This window comes from Triturus cristatus, chromosome 6 (genome assembly GCF_964204655.1).
Source record: "Triturus cristatus chromosome 6, aTriCri1.1, whole genome shotgun sequence".
In the NCBI taxonomy this organism is placed as follows: domain Eukaryota; kingdom Metazoa; phylum Chordata; class Amphibia; order Caudata; family Salamandridae; genus Triturus; species Triturus cristatus.
In genome coordinates, this window is record NC_140589.1 from 1,929,200,715 (window position 1) to 1,929,218,198 (window position 17,484).

At 55.5% G+C, this 17,484-nt stretch overlaps 1 protein-coding gene across 1 annotated transcript in view; it reads left to right on the forward strand.

Annotated features, from left to right (window-relative positions):
• The first annotated feature begins 397 nt into the window (after positions 1 to 397).
• The window catches only part of LOC146822510 (uncharacterized), a 181,694-nt gene continuing 164,607 nt past the window's right edge, over positions 398 to 17,484 (forward strand). Inside the window, exon 1 of the mRNA XM_085613627.1 lies at positions 398 to 1,283. Within this exon, the coding sequence (XP_085469753.1) occupies positions 1,260 to 1,283 (24 nt within the window). The 5' untranslated portion in view covers positions 398 to 1,259. The remainder of the gene's footprint in view (positions 1,284 to 17,484) is intronic.

The window sequence follows — 17,484 nt, forward strand, 5'->3', positions numbered from 1 at the left end:
GCAAGGTTAAACTTGCGTGCCGCATCTTTCCTGGCGCATCCCTGCTGATTTGCAGAGATGCACCAGGCAACATAAATCTGCCCCTAAGTGCTTAGAAGAAGGGACGCTACTACAGCCGGGGTCGGTGACGTCAGCAGATCTGAGGAGGAGGTCTGCACCAGGAGCGAAGGCTTGAAATGAAACCCAAAGGCTGGGATTAAAGAGATTTGTGGTGCTAGCTGGCCATTAATGAACCTAGTGCTTCGAGGCAGTGATCCTCGGGGCGCACGCGCCTGGGATTAGTATAGTAAGTCTGCGCATGCCCAGAAGGCTGCAGACTGTCCCGCCCTCTTCTGTTGAAGTTTAGTGCCTCCTTGAACGGCCTCTCCTCTCGGCGCTGTAAAGCACTGGTTTCCACCACAGACATGTTTTTGGAGGGGTGAGGATGGTCCGTGTCACACTCCCTGCCCAGGGTGTCGTTTTCTGGGAGTTCCTGGCTGCGAGGGGGCGTGAGCCGCGCTGGGCATGCGCTGGAGAGCAATGTGCCCCTCTCAGAGCCTGGCCCCTCGGTGCAGTGCTAAGGACCAGGGCTGGCCACAGATCATCGCCCAGCAGGAAGGTCTCTCTGAACTCGCCCAGTCTAGCCCCCCTCCCCCCGCCATCCCCCTCTTTGGGTGAAGGGGTCCTGCCCCCTCCAGACAAGATCAGCGAGGGGTACCTGTCAGCTGCACTGGCAGCCTGGAGGCGCACTCTCGCCACCCAGTATGTTCTCACGGGAAGGTACTACAAGTACCAGCATGCATTTCGATTAGAGCTGAATCATTGCAGCTGGCACCTTGTGAGCCAACCCACCAGTGCCAGGCAGCACCCCCACGTCTGTGCAGGGTGACCCCCAACATTGATCCGGCAGGAACCGGGTATCTAGAAGAAGAACCCAACCACAACCCAGCCAGGCACCCCGCCCCTGTCCAGCGAGAATCTTTCACTTGCCCAGCCGGGTCCATATCTGCCCCGGTGGCACACACCACTGCCCAGCCAAGTGTATCTCTGCCCCGGTGGAAACACTGCCCAGCAAGGTTCATCTCTACCCCGGTGGAACCCACCACAGACCAGTCAGGTCCCATCCCTGCCTTGGTGGAACCACTGCCCAGCCAGGAGTCCTGCCTGTGTCCAGACAAGGCGCCCACCTCAGAGCTCTGCGGCTGCTCTGCCAGTGGCTCTGATCGGAGGAGCAGTCACAGCCCTACATCCGGGGTCTCCAGGGACAAAGCAGCCGAACCATGTTCAAGAGACAGCCTGTGCAGGTGAGGGGTGCCAGGGGGTGCACCGTGGTGTGTGTCAGGGAGCATGCCAGGCACACTCTCCCAGGCACACTCCCAGACGCACACTCCCTGGCACACACTCCTTCAGACACACTCTCACAGGAACTGTCCCTGGCACTGTCTCAGGCACGCCCCAGGCACACTCCCAGGCGCACACTCTCCCAGGCGCACACACTCCGCACACTCCCTGGCACACACTCCTTCAGACACAATCTCACAGGAACTGTCCCTGGCACTGTCTCAGGCACGCCCCAGCCACACTCCCTGGCGCACACTCCCTGGCGCACACTCCCAGGCACTGTCTTTGGCACTCCCCCAGGCACACATTCCCTGGGAGTGTGTGCCAGGGAGTGTGCCTGGGGCGTGCCTGAGACAGTGCCAGGGACAGTCCCTGTGAGAGTGTGCCTGAAGGTGTGTGCGCCTGGGAGAGTGCGCCAGGGAGTGTGTGCCAGGGAGTGTGTGCCAGGGAGAGTGTGCCAGGGAGAGTGTGCCTGGGGGAGTGTGCCTGGGGGAGTGTGTGCCTGGGAGAGTGTGCCTGGGAGTGTGCAAGAAACAGCGCCAGGGAGTGTGTGCCAGGGAGTGTGTGCCTGGGAGAGTGTGCCTTGGGGAGTGTGCCAGAGAAAGTGCCTGGGAGTGTGTGCCTGGGAGTGTGTGCCTGGGAGTGTGTGCCTGGGAGTGTGTGCCTGGGAGTGTGTGCCATGGAGTGTGCAAGGGACGGCGCCAGGGAGTGTGTGCTAGGGAGTGTTCATGGGAATGTGGCTCTGGAAGTGTGCCAGGGGGCGTGCCAGAGACAGTTCCTGGGAGTGTGTGCCCTGGGACTGTGCCCTCGGGAGTCTGCGCCTGGGAGTGTGTGCCAGGGAGTGTGCACGTGATGGTGCCGGGGAGTGTTAATGGAAGTGTTTGCCTGGGACAGTGTACCGGGGAATGCGTGCCAGGGAGTGTGCCAGGGATAGTGCGTGGGAGTGTGCTTTGAGTGTGCCTGGGGGCCTGGAGGGGGTCTGCCTGAGGCTGTGCTAGGGACCGTACCAGTGACCATGCCAGGGAGGCTGGCACAGTGCCAGAGGCCGTGCCTGGGGTGTGGAGGGGGTCTGCCTGAGGCTGTGCTAGGGACCGTACCAGTGACCATGCCAGGGAGGCTGGCACAGTGCCAGAGGACGTGCCTGGGGTGTGGAGGGGGTCTGCCTGAGGCTGTGCTAGGGACCGTACCCGTGACCATGCCAGGGAGGCTGGCACAGTGCCAGAGGACGTGCCTGGGGTGTGGAGGGGGTCTGCCTGAGGCTGTGCTAGGGACCGTACCAGGGTCCATGCTAGGGAGGGTGGCACAGTGCCAGAGGCCGTGCCTGGGGATTGGAGGGTGAGATATGGTAGGCGATGGGCAGCGTCACTGAACAGGCTCACACGTCCAAAGATGCGGTCCTTTCATTTATTCTGCGGAGTCTTTTTCACGGCGAAGGACACCCCCAGCTCAGCAGCAGGTGCCTTGGGCGGTGGGGGTGCCAAGTGTCGCCCGGTGCCAGCCAAGGGTCTGGATTCACTTTCAGGCTTTGACTCTCTGGGGATAGAAGCGCCGCACAGTGAGTCCTTCTCTCAGAGCGCTATACCAGGTTTTAAACACCTGTTATGTGACAGGGCATTGCCCCCTGCCCTGCCTGGGCACCCTGGGAGCGGAGGAGGTGTGGGCAGAGCTCGTGACTCCGGCTTGATTTGGAGGGAGCGCGCCAAGGCATTCCGCTGTAGTGCCAACCTGCAGCTGGCACAGGAAGTGCCACCAACCCCCTCCACCACCCCCTGCCACGCGCCAAGGCATGCAGCTTTAGTGCCACCCTGCAGCTGGCACAGGAAGTGCAACCAGCACACTCCACCCTCCACCCCTCCCCCGCACGCCAAGGCATGCAGGCGCAGCTGTTGCCCCTCTGCACCTGGCACAGGAAGTGTCCCCCCCCCCCCCGGAAGCTGTGTAACTATTCGTCTATATTTTGTTTTTACCGCGGAGGCATTGAAACGGATGAGAGCCATTTAAAGAACATTGTAGTACAATCCAATGCCAAAGTAATAGAAGGGGGGGGAGTGGAGGGTGTCAATAATTGGGGGGTGCTTCAGTGATTAACCAGAGTCCAGAGGAAGTGAAACGAGTTCGTTTCGGGTTAAAAAGACAGAATAAAGAAGGTGGTCAAACCTTAGAGTGGGTGAGACGGAATTCACTGCTATTTCATCTTTGCAGAATTCAATTTTTTTTCTTTATTTTCCCTCCGGCCGCCAGCCATACTGAGGGTCCAGGCTGATGGTTTCTCTCACTGTGGACCGCCACCTCCTTGGATTCCCAAACGACCCCAGGCACCAGTGCCCCTCATCTCTCCACAGCCCCTCTCTCTCATACATTCCATTTGTGCCCCTCATCTCTCCACAGACCCTCTCTCACATACATTCCATTTGTGCCCTCATCTCTCCACAGACCCTCTCTCACATACATTCCATTTGTGCCCCTCATCTTTCCACAGACCCTCCCTCACATACATTCCATTTGTGCCCCTCATCTCTTCACAGACCCTCTCTCACATACATTCAATTTGTGCCCCTCATCTCTCCACAGACCCTCTCTCACATACATTCCATGTGTGCCCCTCATCTCTCCACAGACCCTTTCTCGCATACATTCCATTTGTATCCCTCGTCTCTCCACAGACCCTCTCTCACATATATTCCATTTGTACCCCTCGTCTTTCCACAGACCCTCCCTCACATACATTCCATTTGTGCCCCTCATCTCTTCACAGACCCTCTCTCACATACATTCCATTTGTGCCCCTCATCTCTCCACAGACCCTCTCTCACATACATTCCATGTGTGCCCCTCATCTCTCCACAGACCCTCTCTCGCATACATTCCATTTGTATCCCTCGTCTCTCCACAGACCCTCTCTCACATATATTCCATTTGTGCCCTGCATCTCTCCATAGACCCTCTCACATACATTCCATTTGTGCCCCTCATCTCTCCATAACCCCTCACTCGCACGCATTCCATGTGTGCACCTCATCTCTCCACAGCCCTTCTCTCGCACGCATTCCATGTGTGCCCCTCATCTCTCCACAGACCTTCTCTCACATACATTCCATTCGTTTTAAAGCACTGGTAAGACTGGCTTTATTGATAAGAATTTGTATTTACCCAAACAAACACTTTCAGCAACATTAGTGCCTGATCCAGACCCCACCCCCCACTCTGTGCCTGCTGGCAGGGAAGCAGACCCCACAGACACATAGCGCCAGCAGGAGGCAATACTCCCCACCCCCCACAATAGATGCATGTTCTACGGATAAATAAAACACACCAGACAAATTTTTGTTTGGGTAAGAAACTGCTGCAGGTTTATTACATACACCGTTATGTAATATGGTGGGTTATCTTACGGTCGATCCAAGGGCAGGCAACCAACTGGGCCGCCTGCACGCCTCGCCTGATGAGCCAAGCAGCACTGGGGTGAACCCCATCTGTGCTGCCCCTTCGGTGATCCTCTTTCCGGATCACGATCTCTTATTACTCAGCCCCTTTCAGGGCGGAACGTAGCAAGGCAAGCCCCCGGTTGTTCAGGCCCACAACCGCCCAAAGGACTAACGGGGCGCCAACACGGTTTTCCAGGAACCTCCCATGAGGCTCCTGGGCTCTGGCACCCCCTATGGTGCCGCGCAGAAGTACCCTTCGGTACCCATTTGCTTCCAGATTGCACTGTAACTCCGCCACAGCTTGGGAGACGGCCACCGTCGCCGCCAGAGCCCCCCACCAAAATAGTTATAGTCTTGCCCGCTAGATCTTCTGTCTAGAGCCTCCTGCAAATCTAGATGAAAGGACATCTTTACTGGTTATCGATGCCCCATCTATGTCCCAATAGCCCTAGACGTTACCTTGGATCAGCTAGTGTCTGATGAAACAAACGCCCTATGCCGGTGAAGTTGTGCCAAGCACAATAACCTCACGCCGCAAGGTACCACTGCATCACATGACTCAGCCCCGTCCCACACAAGGTGGGACAGTTTCAGACACCCTAGCTCACGATGCCCCTCCTATTTGCTGATCACACTGGATGCCGCCCTTCTGGCACCGTGAGTGACTGGAAACATGTGTCTCCGATCTCTGGACCAGCACTCACTTGTTAGGAGACCGTTCCTACCCCTGCTAGCCAACTAGGCTATTAGTGCGGGAAGGATTATACTTAACCTTGGCACCGTCCCTTTACTTGCTAAATCAATGCACACATGGATGTCCCTAACGGCGTATGAACATTGCGCACGGCTGCACCCCAGCGCTTGCCCTGCATCCCCTATTCTTTATAGGAATTTCGACCGCTCAGCTCCCTCTGGGAAGTCCCCTAGGCATACCCGCTTAGAGAATCTTCTGCTTCGATACAGGGCTCAGTGTCTGTAATCTAGTGCCTAACCTTAGATGAGGTAGATGCCACCCACCGCCTAGGTCATGGGGATCTAAAGGAGCACACCATTATCCCCCGGGCGTACCTCTAAGTGGGACTAGCTCCACCCAGCTGTAACACCAGAGACACACCTCTTAAACATCTTCACTCGTTATGCCACTTGGCACACTGCTGGTTGTAGCTTTGTGTATTTGTTAAGCGCGCATGCCCCCGGGGTACGGTGACGCTGCTAGCCAGTGTATGTTACCCCCTCGCTGATACTTATCTATCCTAACTGCCCTTACTTGGATTGAGGGGTTGCTGGATGCTACCCCAGGAATGAAGACTTAATGCTCCAACCCACTTTGACCCCAGAACTTGGGGACCACCCCAGTGGTGACCCTGCCTTACATGGTACATCTACCCCAGCGCTCGACTATCAATGTGATAGGGACCCCAATCCCAAGAGATGCCCCTTCTATTGTCTGGTTCTAGCCCGCAGAAGGATAACCTGGGGGGGGGGGGGGCAGACAAGTCTGCGGAACCAGGGGGAAAGGTGTGTGCAAATACCTGCCTTTTCCTGAATTTTGGGACGCCAAAAGGTCGAAATTACCCTGTCGCCATTTGGCACTAACGCCGTGTTTACCGAACTTAACAGCGCCACAGCACACTTGTTAGCTGACAACTACCACCACCCGCCTGCTGCCCTGGTTGACGCGCGGGTGAATATGTCTTACTGAAGCTACCTGATACCGGCCCTTGGCTGCAGGGGACTGCCCACCCAGTGTACATGGTACCTGATTCTATATGGTACTCGCAGGTGTTCCCCATGAAGGCCCTCATAGCCAATTGCGCAATGCACTCCCAGTATTTCGCAATGCCTCACTTTGTGGTGAAATTCATTGAATAAGTGTAAAGTTATACTTTCTCACCATTGGGCTGTTAACTGGTGGCAAGGCAGGCTGTTATTTAGCGGCTCCTGACATTGCCTCCGGGTATATACCAGAAACCACCGTACCTCACTACACGCCAGTACCCTTGGCTTAAACAATGCTTGTTCGTTGTATAAGATGGCTGAAGCCAAAATTCTGGCTTCCCTGCGTAGCATATTGAGGATGCTTCCATTCTGACTTGGTGGGACTGTCACCTTAACGTGTTGAACATTCCTTAAATGTCTCCCTTCGATGCATAGCGAGCTCAACCGCAAATGGGACCAACACACTAATCAACTTCCGCCACAGCCAGACAGGTCACCTGCACGTGATCTAGGTGCGGAAAGCGGGAGCCCTTTGGAAACGGAATAGTGGCGCACAATCCCCGCGTTGGAGACAAAATTGACCTTGTTGTACTGCGAGAGAGGTGCATGCGGAGACAACATAACTATCCTTTGGCAACACAGAGCCAGTCCATAACTTTTGTCTATATTGGGGCAAAGGAAGAACCATGATAATATCACTGATCAAGTCTGTGATGTCATATACGCACTCTCCCCCTGTGCTTTGTGTGATCTTGGCCCTCCTTGGTGTGAGCAGAGCCCCGGGAAGTATACTTGGGTTCTAGGCCGATAATGCACCAGTGTTCAGAGAGAAAGATGAAACCATACTTGCCGATCCCCGGCCAAAACCGACAATCCTTTTACCCTTTGTCAACAGTAGCACATACATCAATAAGACATTGAGAAGGGCCACATGCATAACTCCTGGTGGCCAAAGGACCTTGTTGGCCAAGCAGCAAAATCATCACTAAATGCAATAATACAAAACAGTCTTCTCACAGCTTACGCCACCCAGGCACCGACAGGACACCGAGGTTTACACCGAACAACCCGATTCCAAAGGAAAGGCCCCCAACCCCCTGCACAAGTCACTCACCCAGGCACCGCTGAAGGATCCACCCCTGAACAGCGCCTTCAATGAATCACCAGCTCAAGCGCAAGTGGGACCATTAGACTAAGCAACACCACCTATCAACGGAAATCAACCATGCCCCCCTGCAAAACCGGTAGTGTGTGTGAAACCCAGCCAGCCAGACGAAACCATGGAAGCAGTTTACCTGGGGCATTGTAGAGACGTGGCCGATACCGGACAACCTGTCCCTTCTATCTGAAGCTCGATACCATTAACAGAATGCCAGGTGATTTAAAGAAGGCATAACACTGTAACAGCTCCCCGCGCTGCAAAGGCTCTTGCTATACGAGGAAACCACAAATAAGGTGCTTTCTTTACCTGCCTACGCATAATCAGCGTTCATGTGACCTTGGCTGGTGAAGAGCTATCCCTATCCCTGAACCTAACAGAAAATGAAAGCTCTGGAACTGCAGCCATGAAAGCTAATTAACTGAAGACCAGTGACCGAGGTAACTCCTCAGGAGTTTATACTCGCAAAGCTGGAGTCATGGGACACGACACGTTTAGGATACCAGGGCCTGTCCAAATGACCCCATAATATCCTTCTTGAATGCTTTAAACCTATGATGCATGAGGCTGCTTAGACCACCTTTGGAATTGCCCACATTAGTGAATGGTCCCTAGATTGTATGTTAGCCACCCACCGGTTAGCCAACTCCATGTGCTTGCAAAGAACACAGCCCCTTATCAAGTTGGTGCCAACCAAGAACTAGTTTATTTTTGAACCTCTCAACCTGTGGGGGCAAAACTAACATCAATGGTCGCACTAGCGACCCACAGCGCTCCACTTACCGACCCGGTATGCCTACCTGCAAAGCTTCACCATGCGCTGCATGGGCCATGTGTTCCACACTTACAGCGTCACTAAAAGGGGTTTCTTATGATCAGAGCCGAACCTCCTATATGCTAAGTGGTGGAGTGGCCTAGTATTTCGGTAATAATAGTGAGCTGCTGCTGTGTTACCGTGTTGAAAACACGCCACCATCCCTGAATATTGGATGCAAACTCATTAGAAATTGGAAGAGTGTGCCCGTGCACTGTCAGTAACTTACCCAAAGTGGGCATAAAAAGCTGGACTGTATCAAATACAACGCTGTTTCAAACAGGGGCCCCCAGATAAGTTTCTACCAAGGGCAGCTGTTACTACTCCCGCATGTGCTGTTGTGCACGAGTAGGCACTCCTGACCTAAAACCTACAAATTGCCATGTTAGCGCGCCAGAGCCCCCCATGCATCCTGAAGAAGGCAGTGCATTGCCAACAGGGAGAAGGTGTTAATCAATCAATGTGCCCCCCGGCAACCTCAGGCACGTCTGTGTTTCCCCAGCCGCCCATAACATTTGCTGTGATACGATAACTAAACATCAAAAGCCCCTCAGAAGCAGTTACCGCAAAACTTTCTCTCCTCCGTAACGAGGGTAAAGGGTATGGCTAACCCGTGCAAGCACAATTCTTTGCATGGCAGTAGTGTCGCACGCCAAGTATGATGCTGTTTCTGCCCTTGTATACCAGTTATATTGATAAAGCCAGAACAACACCCTGCACATGTCAGGCTTCTTGGCTTTGTCACAGGTTGTTGGTCGCCTGAGGTAAATACGCAGCACTGGGCTTGTGTCTGATATTGAAAATCTTTCACTTAATGCAGCCGATACCATGTCAATGTTGCTGCACTGCCCTGAACCTCATTCTCGACAGACAATGCAGCGAAGGACTCGATGTGCCCCCCATGCAATGTGCGCATTACACTTTCCAACGTACAGAGCTCTGTATTTACCGTTTTCTTAACCACCACAATGACACAAGGCAGCGGGGAGATAGAAGCCACCAGAGACCCGCAGCCCCTCCTGTTCTCACATTGAAGTGCTCACGCGCCAGGGAAGCACAATTTATCCATAATAAATTTCACGGCAGCTCCTGTGCCCCGCAGCCGCAATCCGAAAGTGCTTGAGATCATCGATGCATCGGCCATTTACACTCAGCGCTGTCAACAACCACCAGCAGTTAGACCTCCCGCGAGGGGTGGCCGCCATTGAGAATCCAGCAGACCCGACGCTGCGTACAACCTCAGGAAACGCTGCCAACGCTGACTGTACCACAATCAGAACCGTCATGCGCCTATATACAAATCGCAAAACATTTAAAACGTGCGCTGGGACACCGCAGCAAGGCTCCACACTTTGCAACCGAGAGAGGCTGCGACCCTTGCTTCTGCCGACCGCAGCTAGCTCAGTGACACCTATACCCAGGTGCTCCTGCTAGCGACCATTGTATCTGCAATGAGCTCTCCCCTTAGTGCACATACATCAAGGGCCATTAATTCTCAGCTAGCAGGTGCTTATCTCGGAGTTATGAACTGAAACATATATGCACACCACAATTGAAAGAGTAAAAGGAGTCACTTTAAGAAGTTGGATCTGTGGTGCCTCCCAAAATAAAAGACAACTGTGATTTTTTCAATATAACGTGGCTGGGCGGGAAGGTCTGCAATGCAGAGCCTGCCATGTGGCTGCATGTGAAACAAGCATATAACCTGAAAATTGCTATATTCTTTAATCGGTATGTTGGCCCCGGGCGTCACGGTTGGCCACTCATGCTTTCAATATTTTAGTGGGACACTACGGCCCCCACGCCACCCCATGCCTGATCCGCCATCCGGTTACATACCGTGTCTGTGCACCAGAAACCCGCAAAGTGTATCCCCGGCCACAACCATATACAAAAGTATATCCCTGGCCACAACCATATATCAAAGGCGATTTGAAAGTGTTTCGGATGAGCCTAAGAAAACATCTTTTTTGACGAACCGCAGCCCCCCCCCGGTGAGGCCGAGGGTAATGTGAAAAGTACTGTGGGAGTCACTGCTCCCCAAACAGTTCGTCGTTACAAATGCACACAAGCAGCCTCGTCCCTGGAGTAAGGGCTTGTCTTTACCGCCATCGCCTATGGGGGGGCAGCTGCCTCGCAGCGCAGCGATGATCCTGAGAATGCGCGATGAGCTCTTAAACGTCGAACACCCAATATTTCCGCACCACGCGTCACCCGCTTGACCGTGCCTGCCTCCCTGGCACTACGGACCTAATAGCACCGAACGCAGACAAGCGTGCCGTTCAAGAGCGGTGATTGAGCATGAACTCCCAGCTGCAACCCCACCACCCCCCCAAAGCCTGTCCACATTGATCAGCGCCAAGCGAGAGGCAAACCAGGCGCCCCCTGAAAGGGGCAGCGAGAAGGGAACAGCCACAGGCAGAGACGGAAGCCCAGCCAGGCCTGTGCCGGCACCTCCACTCTAGCTCACACAGTTGAGCTCGGACACGGCAGTCGGCGCAGCACTAGTCCCAGCTCGCTCCGCCTCAAAAGAAAGGGACATGCGCTCCTCCACGGCTCACCGGGTCCACTGCATGTGGGACGGTGCCCCACTGGAAATGGCGAAGTCCTGGCACTGAGCATCCACAGCACCAGCCATCCCCTCGAAAACGCAGGCACTCCTCAACCAAGTCAATGTACCGTATCAGTGCTGAGAACCGCAGCCACTCTCAGTTGCATTCCAAAGCGGTGCAGGATCCCCCGCAACCTTGCGGCCCCAAGCACGCGGCCCCTCCCCCACCACCAGGAGAGCCGGAAACCCTGCAGGCTGCACAAGGCGACTGGAGAGGTTGTACCCCTGGTGCTGCAAATCTATGTTGGTGTCGCTTTATATGAGCACCGTATTTACATTGCACATTCAGGCACGGGAAGTTTAGTGATTTGCCCAGAATCACAGGATGTGGACGCGACCTCGAGGCTCGAACTCTGGTTTCCAGCACCAAAGTCAGCAGTTTAGCCGACGGACCCCATCCTCTCACGGTAGTTTGTACCAGGGTGGGAGAAGCCCCCAGGCTGCAGCAGATTCGGAGCTCCGCTGAAGCGGCACCGGCGCACCGAAAGCCCACAGCAGGGGAGGTGCAGGGCAAAACTACAACACCGCTACCAAGCCAAGCAAAGCGTGCGCCCGGGCTACTCACCAACGAACCCAAGGGGTGGTCATTTCCCCTCACACTCCCCGAACCGGCTGGCGGGCACTCGCAGCAGGCACACACAGAGAAACCAAGGCATGCTCAGCCTGCGTACCTCCTCGCTATGCTGATTTGTTCCAGCTCGTCTGCTGCTGCCGTGAACGGACGAGGAGCAAGACCGGGCGACCACAGCGCGACTAAGCGGCGTGTCCTCGGCGGTGCAACCCGCGATCTCACACAGGCGGCGGGGCAGGGCGTTGGAGAGGAAGTCGCTCTTCCTTTTCACACTGGAGCACATCCTGCAATCAACCTAACAACGTGGCGGTGGCCGTGCATCCACGGTAGTGCACCACAGCCCGCCCGCCCGCAATACACACTCTGAGGCCATGCCTGCTCTCGGCCCAACAAGACCCAAAAGAACTTCCCTGCCCCCAAAACTCACCGCGCACGCCGACGACCCACTGGCCCGGGAACATGCAGCCTAAGGTGTGCGCTTCAAACACCGCTTATCAAGCGGGGGTGGAAAGAAACCGCAATCATGCCGGCCGACGCGAGACAACTAGGTCCAGAGAGGCAGCGACCGCAGCGTGTCCGGTGAGACGGCGTGTCCAGGGCGCGAAAAGAGGAAGGTCAGGGGGTGGGGGAGGCCTATATACCCCCTCGTTCCTCACGCCCCTGAAGTGACGCGCCCAGCGCGCCGCAGCCACTGCTGACAGAGTGGGGGGACTCCCCCCCAAGGGGTCCCCTAGAAGAAGGGGGTGGGCTGGTGCCTTGCTGGCACTTGAGGCCCGCCCTTCAAGGGCACCCTGCGTGCGCAAGGGCAGCTGCATTCCTGCTGGGCCCACGCCCCTTTTACCCAGGGTGCAGTCCAAGACTGCTGTTACTCTCTCCCAAATGTGGTGGTGTGGGCATCGCTGCACCATGTGGGCACAGTTCACCTCCAGTAGACAGCACCTGGGGCATGTCTGGATACGGGGCATCAGGTGATTCTGTGCGGGGTCAGACATGCAATGTTGAAGTCCTAGAATTGCGAGTATTTAAATCTTGTGTCCCTCCTCAGTGTATAGGACTGCTTCAATGCCTGTGCCCACCCCTTGTCTCCCAGGGGCCTGCCCAGTGGTCCCTCCTAGCTCTTGCGGATGTGTGGCAAACTATCACCATGCAATGCCAGTGGCATCCTGTACAGTCCAGAGATGAGTCTGCGTCCGTCTCCGAGCGGGGCAATGTTTGTAGGGTGTCGTCCGTGCCCCCAACAGGTTTCGCGTTGATCTCTTCACCTCTCCTAGGTTAGGCACGTGGAGCCATGTCCGCCCATCAAGCTAGCCATACTCCTGGAGTTTCCCTCCTCATACAGCCCCACCCCAGGGTGGTGAAACCCGCTCCTGCCCTCTCCTGTCCACCCCTCTAGCGTCCGTGCTGTCCCTCTCTGAACTCGCCCGGCTCCTGTACACTCCTGCCCCCTCCTGTTCACTCTTCTAGCCTCCATGCTGGCCCTCGCCCGCCCCCTGCACACTCCTGTCCCCTACTGCCCACTCCTTTCCACCGCTCTAGCGTCCATGCTGTCCCTCTCTGAACTCGCCTGGCTCCTGCACACTCCTGCCCCCTCCTGCCCACTTCTCTAGCCTCCATGCTGACTATCGCCCGGCTCCTGCACACTCCTGCCCCCTCCTGTCCACTCCTCTAGCCTCAATGCTGGCACTCGCCCTGCCCCTGCACGCTCCTGCCCCCTCCTGTCCACTCCTCTAGCCTCCATGCTGGCCCTCGTCCGGCTCCTGCACACTCCTGCCGCTCCTGTCCACTCCTCTAGCCTCCATGCTGACCCTCTCTGAACTCGCCCGGCTCCTGCACACTCCTGCCCCTCCTGTCCACTCCTCTAGCCTCCATGCTGGTCCTCGCCTGGCTCCTGCACACTCCTGCCCCCTCCTGTCCACTCCTCTAGCCTCCATGCTGGCCCTCGCCCGGCTCCTGCACACTCCGGCCCCCTCCTGTCCACTCCTCTAGCCTCCATGCTGACCCTCTCTGAACTCGCCCGGCTCCTGAACGCTCCTGCCTCCTCCTGTCCACTCCTCTAGCCTCGGTGCTGACCCTCTCTGAACTCGCCCGGCTCCTGCACACTATTGCCTCCTCCTGTCCAGCCCTCTAGCCTCCAAGCTGACCCTCTCTGAGCTCGCCCGGCTCCTGCACACTCCTGCCTCCTCCTGTCCACTCCTCTAGCCTCCATGCTGGCCCTCGCCCGGCTCCTGCACACTCCTTCCTCCTCCTGTCCACTCCTCTAGCCTCCATGCTGGCCCTCGCCTGGCTCCTGCACACTCCTGTCCACTCCTCTAGCCTCCATGCTGGCCCTCGCCCGGCTCCTGCCCACTCCTGCCCACTCCTCTAGCCTCCGTGCTGACCCTCTCTGAGCTCGCCCGGCTCCTGCACACTCCTGCCGCTCCTGTCCAGTCCTCTAGCCTCCATGCTGGTCCTCGCCCGGCTCCTGCACACTCCTGCACGTCCTGTCCACTCCTCTAGCCTCCATGCTGGCCCTCGCCCGGCTCCTGCACACTCCTGCCTCCTCCTGTCCACTCCTCTAGCCTTCATGCTGGCCCTCGCCCGGCTCCTGCACACTCCTGCCCACTCCTGTCCACTCCTCTAGCCTCCATGCTGGCCCTCGCCCGGCTCCTGCACACTCCTGTCCACTCCTCTAGCCTCCATGCTGGCCCTCGCCCGGCTCCTGCACACTCCTGCCCACTCCTCTAGCCTCCGTGCTGACCCTCTATGAGCTCGCCCGGCTCCTGCACACTCCTGCCGCTCCTGTCCACTCCTCCTACCCTCCATGCTGGCCCTCGCCCGGCTCCTGCACACTCCTGCCCGCAAGCCATCGGGCAGCCAAGCAGCTGCACCGCCAGATAGTATCTCTCACAGTGGGCACCCCCAGGTCACCCTGCCGAGCTGGTGGTTGCAACGCCTGGAGCGCCACCTTGCGTCTGTCCCAGGGCAGCTCCCATGGCAGGGAGGTGAAGGAGCGGAACCCATATGGGCAGACTGGCACAATAGTACAGCGCCCGGGCAGCGTGGTGACTCTGGTAAGTGCGTTCCGTGCTTTGTTGGGCAGTTGAAGAGTGCACCAGGGCGTCACACAGCTGCGAGGCCTCTCAATTGTCTGTGTCAGAGGGGTATATGTTGACCCCCAAGCACCGGAGAAGCCTTGGCCCCCATTTAATCACCCCCCTCTGCATCTCCACTGGGAGCTCCAGCAGTTGGCGGCTAGTAGGTAAGGCGCAGGCCTTGTGCCAATTAGTGCACAGCCCGAGACCCAACCCAGCTCTGCCAGGCGAGCCAAGCTCCACAGCACTCCCTCCATGTGATCCTGGATGGAGGAGAGCAACATGTCATCTGCATACAGGGAGGTCATGGGTCCCTCTTTCAATGGCACCCCTCCCCCGGCCCTGTGCCCTCAGCATTGCCACAAAGGGCTCCACCCCAGGGCAAACAGCAGCGGAGACAGTGGGCAACCCTGCCTCGTGCCCGATGCACCTCAGACGCCTCCGAGATGACCTTACCCATGCAGCCTTGTGCCCCTGAGTGCAAGGGTGCCACCCATCTGTCCCAGCCCGCTCCCATGCCCGCCTGTAAGTATCCCCACCCCAGCCTGTCAGACCCTTGTGAATATCGACAGGTAGCCCAATCCCATCCGGGCCTGTAGAGACGTCTTTTCCCGAGTACCCTGCACATTATCTTGATGTTGGATGACTTGTGTTGCAGAATAAGCCATCTGGTCCAGGTGCATAATGTGCTGCATGGGGAGCAGCGGGCCGGCTTGCAGCATGCTGCGTAGGATCGTATAGTCCACATTGAGTGAGGCAGGGTCTATTTTTTATCGTATAGTACCCCAGGCCAATTCTGCCAGCATGAGCCCCAGATAAGGCCTCACCAGCTAGCATAGAGGAATCTGTTAAGTTGACCAAACTGTCCCAGCTGTTCTTTTTCTATGAATAGGCCCCAAAGTGTCTCTCTCACAAGACATCTCCTCAGCGAGGCCCAGCTCCCCCGGGCCCCCCACCCCCTCGATGTGCTCCTCTTCTCTTACACCCACGTAGATACCGCAAGAATAGGGAACTTCCCAAGCTACAAGAGACATCACACAATACCTGATGGTGGGGGCCACTTTAATGCTAGCTTTAATGTAACTAAGACATGCAACATGGCGTGAGAATATGACCTATATCTTCCTAAATGTTCCGCTTTTCTTATAAAAGTTTCCCTGAAGTGACGCAAATCCTGTTCAATAGATGTTCAATTTCATTATGATTCATGGTCAAACATCAAGTGATCTTTTAGGAAACTTTTTGTAGCGTGGGAATCACTTCTGTTTTCTTAAATATTTCCGAGAAGTGACCAAAATGCATCATGTCCTATAGGTCAAAGGCACCTGATAATGTTGTCATTTCGTGGTCAATAGTTCATCATTGAAAGAGTATAAAGATCTGCTCCTCAGTCCATTCGACGGACTACCCCGCGGCAGTGACTCCTTGGGTCACTGACGCCTGTGTGGTCTCCTTCAGCCATCTATTTATGCATCTTTGGCTGAAGCTCTAATTGCTTATTGTACTATGAAATTGTCTCTTTCTCTCTCCTTTGCATTGCCCTTATTCTAAAACATTATTGCAATTGCAAAGCAATAATGTTGTTTCCTCCTAACTTAACGTGTGCATTCCTAGCATTCAATTTCTATCATTTACACGTCTATTTTGTCATAATTTTGCAGAAGACCCCCGTAAATTAAGTTGCCTTGGTCCATTTAATGTACTTTAAGAATTGTAATTCTTGGATGGTTAGTTTTCACATTTCAGGTTTGCCTTCTAGGCACTTGCATGTTTATGAATACATATTTTTGTGTTGCTATTTCTGACTGACTGAAATTGTGATTTCATTATTCCTCACGCCTGTAGGTATCCCCACCCCAGCCTGTCAGACCTTAGTTAATATCGACAGGTAGCCCAACGCCACCCGGGCCTGTAGAGACGTCTGTTCCCTGGTACTCTGCACATTCTCTTGATGTTGGACGACTTGTGTTGCAGAATAAAGCCATCTGGTCTAGGTGCATAAGGCGCTGCATAGGGAACAGCGGGCCGGCTTGCAGCACGCTGCGTAGGATTATATAGTCCACATTGAGCATGGAGAGCGATCTGTAGGCCGCTGCCTCCGAAAGCTGATCCGCTGACTTGGGTATGGACATAAGGAGGGCCTTTCTAACGGTGCCCGGCAGGGAGCTGCACTGCATGGCCCTGGAGTACACTTTGGTTAGTTTTGTGGCCAATAGATGTGCGCACGTCTGACAGAACTCTGCGAGAAGGCCGTCTGTCCCTGGCATCTTTTCATGTGTGAGTTCCTTAACAGAGCCCTAATTTCAGACTCGGTTACCAGTCCCCCCAGAGCATCGTATTCAGTTGCAGCAAGGCACAGCAGATGTGCACCTCCTAGGTAGGCCTCAATCTCTGCCTCCCAGACCGTGTCCGGGATGTCATACAGCTCCCTGTAATGCTGTGTGAACACTTTGTGTATCTCTCTCCCAGAATATACACTCACACCGGCCCGGCCCTCGATACTCATGATAGGGCTCCCTTGATCAGCTGCCTTCTCCAGCCAGCAGAGCAGTTTGCCTGCCCTGCCACCGTCAATGTGTGGCGTGGTGACATATTCCCTCTTTATAATGTTCTCAGTCACTGCTCTGTGGTAGTGAGTTTCTCCCTCTGCTCCAACAATCTGTGTTGGGAGTGCTGAATTATTCCCAAAATCCAGTGCCTGTTCCCTAAATTCCCCTCCTAAGGTAGACCGCTTTCTTGTCAGAGTTCAGTTAATGCCTATGCAGTAACCCCTCACACGTGACAGATACACTAG